This window comes from Tasmannia lanceolata, unplaced genomic scaffold (genome assembly GCF_043159265.1).
Source record: "Tasmannia lanceolata isolate RefF3 unplaced genomic scaffold, GAP_Taslan_0.1 ptg000029l, whole genome shotgun sequence".
NCBI classification, from domain to species: domain Eukaryota; kingdom Viridiplantae; phylum Streptophyta; class Magnoliopsida; order Canellales; family Winteraceae; genus Tasmannia; species Tasmannia lanceolata.
In genome coordinates this window covers 2,354,854-2,366,087 of record NW_027518706.1, presented here as the reverse complement: position 1 = coordinate 2,366,087, position 11,234 = coordinate 2,354,854, and the positions used below count along the sequence as shown (strand labels likewise).

Here is an 11,234-nt window from a genome sequence, read left to right as displayed (position 1 = left end):
TATCTGTGGTTTTGTCAGAGGATCTGCCAGATTCCTCTCCGACCTTACAAAGTCGAGTGCTATTGTTCCCTCACTCAAGTATTGCTTTACCAAATTATGCCTCAGGCGTATATGCCTTCTTTTGCCATTATAGGTCTTACTTTTGGCCTTGGCTAAAGCAGCTTGACTATCACAGTGTAAAGACACTGAGGGAACCGGCCTTGGCCATATAGGCACATCTGCCATAAAATTCCTGAGCCATTCGGCTTCAGCTCCTGCTAGGGCTAAGGCTATAAATTCTGCTTCCATAGTGGAACTTGTACTACAAGTTTGTTTAACCGATTTCAAAGAAATCGCACCACCACCAAGGGTGAATACATATCCACTGGTAGACACTGAATCTCTTGAATCAGAGATCCAATTCACATCACTATAGCCTTCTAAGACAGCAGGAAACCCCCTAAAATGCAGTCCAAAATTTATTGTACCTTTTAAGTAGCTCAACAACCTAGTCAAAGCCCGCCAGTGTTCATGTCCTGGTCTATGTGTGTGTTGACTGAGTTTTCCAACTGCTAGTGCAATGTCAGGTCTAGTACAGTTCATTAAATATGACACTGAACCTATGATACTTGAGTATTCCTTTTGGAATACCAACTCACCTTTATTTTTCTTTAGGTGTACCTGACAATCTAAAGGTGTCTTTGCAGGTGAACTATCATATTGTCCAAATTTCCTTAGAATGCTCTCTACATAATGAGACTGAGACAATATTATTTCATTTTCTTTTCTGATGATCTTCATCCCTAAGATTACATCAGCTTCACCCATATCTTTGGTTTCAAAGTTTGACATTAAAAATCTCTTAGTAGATTTTACTATGTCCAAATTAGTACCAATAATTAGTATATCATCTACATATACACAAAGTATTACACCTTTATCCCCATTATACTTACTATAAACACATTTGTCGGATTCATTTATCTTATACCCATTTGTAATTAAGATACTATCAAATTTGTCATTCCACTGTTTAGGTGCTTGTTTCAAACCATACAGTGACTTAATTAGTTTACAAACTTTGTTTTCATGACCAGACACAATGAATCCTTCAGGTTGTTTAATGTAAATTTCTTCTTCTAAATCTCCATTTAAGAAAGCTGTTTTTACATCCATTTGATGTATTACCAATTTATGAATAGAAGCTATAGCTAATAATATCCTAATGGTGGACAACCTAGCAACAGGAGAATAGGTATCAAAATAATCTATCTCCTTTTTCTGTCTAAAGCCTTTAGCTACTAGTCTTGCTTTAAACTTGTCAATTGTCCCATCAGGTCTTAGCTTCTTTTTAAATATCCACTTGCTATCTAGTGCTTTTGTTCCAGGTGGAAGGTCCACTAGGTCCCAAGTGTGATTTTCTATTATGGAATCTAATTCACTTTTAATAGCTTCTTTCCAAAATACAGCATCTGGAGATGTTACAGCTTCAGAGTAAGTTACAGGGTCTTTATCTATTAGATAGGTGAACATCCCATCTCCTAGATTTGTTTCTTTTCTTTGTCTTTTACTTCTTCTGAGTTCTTGAAACTCAGAATCCAATTCCTTTTCAGTTTCAGGTTGATTTCTTGAATCATTACTAGGTTCTTTAGGAATTTCTTTCTTCATAGGGAAGTGATGTTCAAAGAACTCATCATCCCTAGATTCAATTATAGTGTTATATTCAAGGATATTTTCAACTGATTTCAAAACTAGAAATATATAGGCTGTACTATTTTGAGCATATCCTATGAATACACAATCACATGTTTTAGGTCCTAATTTTCTTTTCTTAGGTTCTGGTATTCCAACCTTAGCCAAACAACCCCAAACTCTCAAATGAGATAAACTAGGCATTTTGTTATGCCAGAGATCATATGGTATTTGACCCTTTTTCTTTGGAGGTATCCTGTTATATATATAACAAGCTGAAAGAAGTGCTTCCCCCCACAAGTTCAAGGGTAAACCAGAACTTATCAACATAGCATTAAACATATCCTTTAATGTTCTGTTCATTCGTTCTGCTATACCATTTGATTCAGGTTGGTACGGGGCTGTGGTTTCATGGATAATACCATTATCATCACAGAACTTAGTTATAGAGTATTCTGTACCTCTATCTGTTCTAAGTCTTTTAATTCTTCTATCTAACTGATTTTCCACTTCATTTTTATATTTGATAAAGGCTTGTTCAGCCTCATCTTTAGTTCTAAGAAGATATACTTTAGTGTATCTAGAGTAATCATCTATAAAGGTCACATAGTACCTTTTACCTCCTCTAGATTCAAGATTTCTAAAATCAGCTAGATCACTATGAATTAACTCTAATAAGTCAGATTTTCTTTCAACACTAAAGTGAGGTTTCTTTGTGAATTTTGCTTCAACACATATTTCACATTTTTCTTTACTAGGTTCAATTTTTTCATTTATTAAACCTAAATTACAAAGTCTTTTAATGTAAGGTGCACTTCTATGTCCTAATCTACCATGCCAAATATCAAAGGACTCAACAATGTAAGCAGAAGAAGAGGATACTTTTTCATTCAGGATTTCAAGTACATTAAGAACAAATAAACCATTTGCATTGTAGCCCTTCCCTACAAACACATTATTTTTGCTAATGATTGCCTTGTCTGCTTCAAAAGTGAGCTTTAGTCCATTCTTGTTCAAGATCGCACCAGACACCAAGTTACGCCGTATATCCGGCACATGCAGCACCTCTTGAAGTGCAAGTACTTTCCCTGAAGTTAACTTCAGCAAGACCTTGCCCTTACCAACGACTTTTGAGGTCTGTGAGTTCCCCATGAAAACTTGATCCCCTTAACTAAGGTGTAGTTGTAGAAGGAGTTTCGGTTTCCACAAATGTGCTTGGTAGCACCAGTATCCAGAACCCACTCCTTTGGATTTTCTACCAGATTTACCTCAGTCACAACCGCTGCAATCACATCTGCCTCGGTTAAATTAACCTTGGCACTGGACGAACCAGTCTTTCGGTGTCGGCAGTCCTTCTTGTAGTGTCCGGGTTTTCCACATTCAAAACAGACTCCTTTCTTTTTGGGTCCAAATTTCTTGAAGTTCTTTTCCTCCTTCGGTTTCAGATTCTTAGTCTCAACAATGTTTGCCTTAGAGGTATACTCTTTGGCATTTTGTTGCTTATCTTTTAGTCTGTTTTTCTCTTCGATTTTAATCCGAACAACTACTTGGTCTAAGGTCCATTCTTTTGTCTTGTGTTTCATTCCGATTTTAAAATCTTTCCAAGACAAAGGCTGTTTCTCAATAAGAGAACCAGCCACGAATGTGTCAGGTAACTTCATACCTTCCTTAGCCAATTCTCCAATTAGGAACTGATACTCATCTATTTGAGCAGATATAGGTTTCCCATCTTCCATAGCAAAGTCTAAAAAATTCCCTATCACATATTTCCTATTTCCAGCATCCTCTCAATCATATTTAGTTACCAATGCATTCCAAAGATCAGCAGCATGTTCAAATGAATAATATACGTTATAAAGGTCATTTGACAAACCATTCAAGAGATGGTTCTTGCAAATATAATCAGCATTATTCCAGTTTTCAAAATCAGCAGAATCTTCAGATGGTTTTGATTGTGTAAGAACAAAAGCGGCACCAATTTGTTGTAGAGCAAACAAGATCCGTTGTTTCCATCTTTTATAGTTCAATCCAGTAAGGCGTTCGATCTTGAAAAAATCTTGAATGGTGTTGAGAATTCTGTTCACAACAGAGGTGCGAACAACCGTTGGATTGGAATTCTCAAGAGAGATGGTATCAACAGAAGTTGGGTTCGGATTATCAGAAGCCATATGATCAGATTTGAAAATTACGATTCTTAAGATTGTTGGACAAATTAGATGTTGTCCAGTAGGGTCTGATATATGGCTTGATTGAATCCAAAAATTAGAAATGTAAATAAATCAGTACTTAGCTTTTGTAGAAAACGTTTCTGTAAAACAGATCGAGAAGAAGAAGGCTGAGTCGTGCCACTGGTCACTCTTCTTAAGAATCGTATCCGCCCCCTACCGGTGCAAACCGGGATCCGCGAACCGATGCTCCAAGATAAAACAGCCAAAGTTGGCTCCAGTCCACGTGCACTCGCTGACTGGTCCACCCAGAATCACCGTAGAACTGTGCTCAGATCAGAACGGAGGAAAGGAAGAAGACAAGCAGAAACTTTGATGTTTTTTTCTGTAAAAAACTATATCTCCAATGGTGCTGTTCTCTTCTTTTTATAGATGAGAATATGACTGTTGGAGGATAATTAATCACCATTAAAAGACCAAAACGTTTCTCTTTTAATCACCATTAAAAGACAAAAAACGTTTCTCTCTTAATCACCATTAAAAGACAAAAAACGTTTCTCTTTTGATCACCATTAAAAGACAAAAACGTTTCTCTCTTAATTACCATTAAAAAACAAAAACGTTTCTCTTTTAATCACCATTAAAAGACAAAAACGTTTCTCTCTTAATTACCATTAAAAGACATAAACGTTTCTCTCTTAATTACCATTAAAAGACAAAAACGATTTTGGTTTTGAAAACACACCACAAGCACACTCACCAAGGTCTTGGGTTCAAGTCCCCACATATGCAAAAGTCTTTTGCTTTAAAACAAGAGAGGGAAACATAATTTGAATCTTCCCTCCAAATTTTTTAAACAAAAAAAAAAGCATCTTTGATTTTTCAAATCTTTTTATTATTTTGTTTAAAAATTCTAACATTTTCACAATGCTTATAAATTCCCCTTGAACCTATGAACCTTTATTATATAGATATAGTAGAATATGGTACAAAAACATGTTCATGATTTTGTTGTTGGCGTAGTCGTAGTCAGAAGAGTTAAGTGTTTCAATTAAAAGTGATGATGCTTTCTACTCCTTTTGTCATCAACAAAAAATCCGCTAAAAACACCAATTGAGTAGCTCTTAGGATTAAGGGTTGGCATCTCAGCCATGCAGTTGTAGGCATACAGGGAGGCAATGCATAATATATAAAGTGATATACATGTAAACCAAACACAATCAAGTGGAAATATCACATAAAGCACAACCAATTATGAAAGATAATATTAAGCACAAACTAAAATTACCCATTAACCGAATAGTCGAGTTATCCACCACATACTAAACTGTTATAATTGTTTATCAAAAGGTAAGAAAGTAATTAAACCTAATTAATGTTTTAAACCCAAAAGTAGCTCAATTTGAAGTAAAGTTTAATCGGATGATTTTGCGCCATTAATCTCTACCAGCTTTGCTTCCATAGACTCGATGCACTTTGAAGTTGTGTTAACTTTTCCTCCATGGAACATAAGTGAGCACTTTCGCTTGATGGTGGATCACGAGTCGTCTTTGCTTTTCCTTGCTTTGGGATGAGTGGAGTGAAGACTTCTTCATTTGAATGTCCACATTAAATTTCTTGAAGATCCATTTCAGGAGCATTCAATAAGGCAATGGAGATTTTTGGACTGAGTCTTGCTTCACCAATGTAGCTGATGATTACATAAACTAGATGAATTCGCTGATCGTGCATAATGCAAAAGATCAAAAGAGCTTCCATTGGCATAACTAGGTATTTGTTGCTACCGCGAGGAGTGATATTATTCATGACTACTATGAACAATCCTAGTTGATGGAGTTAGAATCGTTGGATTGATCCACCTTTGAAATAATTTTGCATCTTTTCTGTTTGTAAAATGATATAGATAAATCATGTCTATCAATACCATTTTCCTTGATCTCCTCATTCGCCCAAAAATATATCCTACTTACATCTATTGGAATATCAATAAAATCACATAATTCATCTAGAGACAAATTGAATACTTGTTCCTTTAACTAGTGAAACAATTGAATCGAAAGGGGATTCAACCTTGAGATTCGCATAGAAAAGTCTTACGAGGTTTGGATAAACATTTTCCTAAATGTTTGTCACCCGTGACTGCTAACTATTGTCCCATGTTCTATGAGGGAACTTAAAATAACCATCTACTTAATATTTGAACTCTCACAAGTCCTTTATGCTCCATTTGGTTTCCATTGGGTTTTAATTTTCTTGGAAAATTCATCGTTTGGTTGCCAAAATAGCATTGGACTCCCCTTATACTCCTTTGGATGTCTTCCATGTAATAATTGCTTGTCTTGTGACATGGACTCCTTGTCCCCTCCTTAACTTTTGAATTTTCTACGAAATGATGCTCTCTCTTCCTTCACTCTCCTCTACCCCTATATTGGTAATGGCACCCCTGCTTATTATCCTGCCCTCCGAGTATATGCCGCGCAACCAAACACTACTTACACTATTCTCCAAAGTAATTTAGACAAATCAAAATGCTTATCTCATCCCTCGTGACTTCTTCTGACTTCATACTCCACTACTCCCATAGCCACACCGAAGCAACCAAATGGAGCATTAAAGATAATTTTTGTCTCCAGAAAATGACAGTGTGGTTTCATTTGACTGATTTCAAATTAAAAAATAGGTGTAAACACATTATAATAATTCAATTTTAACTACCAATAATATATACATTATCCATTAAAGACTACATATAATCAACTATAATCAACTCTTCATATTAAATGACAAAAAAATATACATAATTGGATACTATAATTCCGTGATTGGCTTGATTTTTTATCAAATGAACTGTTCTGATCAAAGAAAAGTGGGACCCACTATAATGTAGTGTGTCACCAAGAAGATGTACGGATTCAATTATGTGTTGGATAGGAAAACAATAAAAAAATCTGAATGATTGGGGAAGAATGTTAAATACAGAGAACCTCAAAGACTATTTTAAATACAGAGAGAGAGAGAGGGGATTAAGATGCAGACGGAATGAGATCTCATCTCACTCGGTAAGCTCACAATTACACTCAACAAAAACATTTATTTAGATTCTATCAAACCAATGATTTGATTCTGGTTGGTTTAGAGGGATATCATCATAAAATTGAATTGGGTCGGTTCAACTTATCTGTATTTTTCATTAATATAAAAGGTTAGAAATGTTTGAAATATTTTTTCTTTCCAAACTTTTTTCCAGAAAATTCCTGGAATCCAAACATAGCATTTACTGTTTATTTGATTGATGAGTTTTTTGGGTTGTATTTATTTTTTATGTTAGCTTTCATCTGGAGTTGGATTATTGGGTTTTTTTTTATGCTACAAGAAGAATTCAAGAATCAGAGAGCTAATCTCTTAGTGCTACTTTAATGGGGGTGAGGACGGGAGGGGCAATATATGTATTTTCTTTGTTTGCTAATATTGAATCCTTTTGTGTCTATTGTAGTTTTTGTTCATTGGGTTTAATATGGTGCATAGAACTAAAATTTGTGTTTAGAAGAATGAAAAATTGATGAAACTGGAGGTCTGATTGACCCACATGGTTAATCAGTTACTCTGTTGTTTTATTCTGTTTGTTTATTAAGCATTGCGTCTAATGTATTTATTTATTTTATTTTTTCTTGGGTTCATTTGGTTTAATATAAGCACGGTGTCTATTGTATTTTTTGTCCATTTGGTTTAGTATGCTGCATAGACCTAAAATGCGGGCTTACTGGAATGAAAAATTGGAGAAATTGGAGGTCTGATTGTACCTAATTGGTTAATCAATTTGTCTGTTGTTTTATTCTGTTTTTTTATTAAGCATTATGTCTAATGTGTTTTTTGTTCATTTGGTTTAATACGGTGCATTGACCTAAAATGCGTGTGTAGCGGAAAGAAAATTGAGAAAAAATTGGAGGTCTGATTGAGCTGTTATTTTATTTTGTTTGTTTATTAAGCGTAGATATGTTTAGTGAAACTATTCTCTGTGGACTTAATTGTCTGTTGTTAGTCCTTGTGTACCTCATGAGCTTGTGAATTCAAGCTTTCTGCAAATTAAGAGACTAGCAAACCAGTATTTGATGTCAAATTAATCTTTCAGGCTGTATATGTTGGAAAATCCATTCGTCTACTGAGAGTCTTCTCATTGCTGGTTCGAGCTCTGTAATTACTTGAAAAAAGATCGGAGAAGGCACTTTCCGTGAGAGTTTTATTGATAAGGACCAGATTGGATTAGTGGGTTTCTGCCATATGGATGCAATATTCCATTAGCAAGCCTAGGAGTGAAGTGTTTTTGTTTTTACGTTTTTTGATTTTAGGATGGGCATTAGCTGTTCAAAGTTCTCAGCATGCTGTTTGGTTTCGCAGTCCAAGATGACCCTGCTTGAGGCTCCCGATGTTGGTGAGTTACGTGACTTTTTATATGTGATTATTAATTCTCTTTGCACGAGTGTGACGGTGTTGTTTTATGTTGCAGAAAACAAAGAAAAGAGTGAGATTGATGACCTGCCTACATTCCATGAATATTCTTTTGAGCAACTTAGGGTTGCTACAGCTGATTTTGCTTTAGAGAACATTGTGTCTGAACACGGGGAAAAAGCTCCCAATGTCGTTTATAAGGGAAAGCTGGAGAATCAAAGGCATGTTGCTGTTAAGCGCTTTAATAGAGTGGCTTGGCCTGACTCTAAGCAGTTCTTGGTATACCCATCTTACCGTTTGAACTGATAGTTCCATATTTTGCTGATATTTTGATATTTTGTTTTATTTCTTTACTATTGTTTGATCATTGCTAACTATCCATAGCATTTCACTTAGAGAATCTCGGTTATGGAAACCTTGGGTTGCATTGGAAGTATACAACAAGACAGCTGGGTTGGGACTCACATGAAATTACATATTTACATTCATTCAGAATTTACTCTTCAATATTTTTTTCACCCGAAGTTTGTACCAATTTATTGCAATGAAGCAACCTATTATTGGAATCTGAACTGAACTATAATAGAAGGTCTATCAGTATGAGCCACTGTAGAAAACCTTTAAACAAAGGCATTTGTTCTATATTATTACTCAGACTCACCTTCTATTCTTTAATTCATAGCAATCCATACTATCATAGATGAATTTTGAGATATATGCTGACAAAGGTGGGGATATCACCGTCTCACCCTAGTGAAAAGCCTTGAATCCACAAGGAATAAAGAGAAAACTGAACTGAGTTTATTCAATGAATGAAGGAAGAAGTTCTCTACACGTACACACATCCCATATTTATAGACTCTCAACCCCTTCTTCCTAGACTTTTTAACCTCCTCAAACTCCTTTTTTAATTCCATTCAAACTCCTCTTCTAATCTCTCTCGGCTACACCTCTAATCTAACGAAGACTAGGACTCCTATCTTAACAAGAATTCTAATTATAACTCATACTAACTAACTTAGTTCAGGACTTTGTATTACCGAACTAACTAAGAGACCCAAAAAAGCAAGGAACGTCATACATCATATCCCCCTTCACTTGAAGAAGATTGATGTCATACATGACCCATTTACTTGCCACAAGCGTACAACCTGCATCATATCAATAACATCGCATAAGACCTAATATTTTCCAAAAGGTATACAAAGTCGTTTTGAACTCTTTATATTCTTGACATTGCGAATCCAACCGATCTTGTGAGGGTCATGGTGCATCTTTTCCTTAAACTGTGATTGGTCCACTAGGGCTGTTGAAATGATGTCCTCACGGTTGTTGTATCATACGATTCAGTGGCGAACCTTTTGACTGATCATACGCATGGATTTGAAAGTGTTATGTCGTTGTTGTGGATCTCCCTCTCATTCTAGTGTGTATAAGAACTCCTGAGCAATCAAAATTGGGTCATCTCGCAGAAGATTTTCATGATCGTCATTTGTCACCTCTTCACCTTCTGCTTGCAGGAAATCCTCTTCTTCAAATTTTAATCCTTTATTAACAACTAGATTCAGTTGTTGAATGGAGAACCTGTAGCGAATTTGGGAGAATTTGATAACACTTTTGATGATACAAATCGGAGGTTGTTGTAGAATCTGAACATCAGAGGTAAGAGTACCTATGAAAAATATGAAATTAGGTAAGGCTAGGGGGCCTGACGATATTCCTATTGAGACTTGGAGATGCTTTGGTGATGTGGGTTTGGTTTGGTTAACTAGATTATTTAACAATATCTTGAAGACTAAGACGATCCTAATGAGTGGCGGAAGAGTACATTAGTACCTATTTATAAGAATAAAGGGGATATTCAGAATTGTACCAATTACTGGGGAATTAAGCTAATGAGTCACACCATGAAGCTTTGGGAAAGGGTAATTGAGCATAGACTAAGAAAAGAGAGTAAGGTGTCAGAGAATCAGTTTGGCTTCATACCCGGACGATCGACTATGGAAGCTATCTTCTTGATTAGGCGGTTAATGGAGAGATTTAGAGAAAATAAAAAGGACCTTCATTTTTTTTTTCATTGATTTGGAGAAAACGTATGATGGATTCCCATGAGTGTTATGTGGTGGGTCCTTGAAAGGAAAAAAATGCCTACTAAATATGTTGATGTGATTAAGGATATGTACGATGGAGCAGTAACTAGTGTCAGAACCACGGATGGCACGTCTAGTGAGTTTCCAATTACAATAGGACTGCACCAAGGATTAGCTCTAAGCCCTTATCTTTTTACTCTAGTTATGGATGAGCTTATCGAGGGTATCCAAGAGGAGGTGCCGTGGTGTATGTTATTTGCAGATGACATAGTATTAATCGATGAAACCAAAGCAGGAGTAAATGCTAAATTAGAGTTATGGAGAACTACTTTGGAATCCAAGGGCTTTAGAATGAGTAAGACTGAGACAGAATATATGGAATGCAACTTTAGTAATGTAAGGAGGTGGGACGAGGATGTAGTAAATATGACTGGACAGGAGGTACCTAAGAGGGATATCTTTCGCTATCTTGGTTCAATTCTACATAAGGAAGGAGAGATTGAAGAGGATGTTAACCATAGAATAAGAGCAGGTTGGTTGAAATGGAAGCTTGCCTCAGGAGTTCTATGAGACTGTAAAATCCCTACCAAGTTGAAGGGAAAGTTTTATAAGACAGCTGTAAGGCCAGCCACGCTGTACAACTCAGAATATTGGGCCACCAAGAAGCAGCGTGTGCATAAGATGAGTGTAGCGGAGATGTGAATGCTTAGATGGATGTGCGGCCACACAAGGTTAGATAGAATTAAAAATGAAGACATTCGTAAAAGGTGGGGGTGGCACCAATTGAGGAGAAGATGAGAGAGCACCGCTTAAATTGGTTTGAACATATCCAACGTAGGCATTTGGATGCTCCGGTGAGAAG

At 36.1% G+C, this 11,234-nt stretch overlaps 1 protein-coding gene across 7 annotated transcripts in view; it reads left to right on the top strand.

Moving 5' to 3' along the window:
* Positions 1-6,778: 6,778 nt before the first annotated feature.
* LOC143858897 (putative serine/threonine-protein kinase BSK3) overlaps positions 6,779-11,234 on the top strand; it is a 39,705-nt gene continuing 35,249 nt past the window's right edge. Inside the window, exons 1-4 of one of the 7 annotated variants that reach the window (XM_077369586.1) lie at positions 6,779-6,895; positions 7,966-8,064; positions 8,183-8,265; positions 8,350-8,561. In XM_077369586.1, the coding sequence (XP_077225701.1) occupies positions 8,184-8,265; positions 8,350-8,561 (294 nt within the window). In that variant the 5' untranslated portion in view covers positions 6,779-6,895; positions 7,966-8,064; position 8,183. Of the gene's footprint in view, positions 6,896-7,965; positions 8,266-8,340; positions 8,562-11,234 lie in introns of those variants that run through there. The other 6 variants (XM_077369584.1, XM_077369587.1, XM_077369583.1 and 3 more) reach the window with 6 other exon arrangements.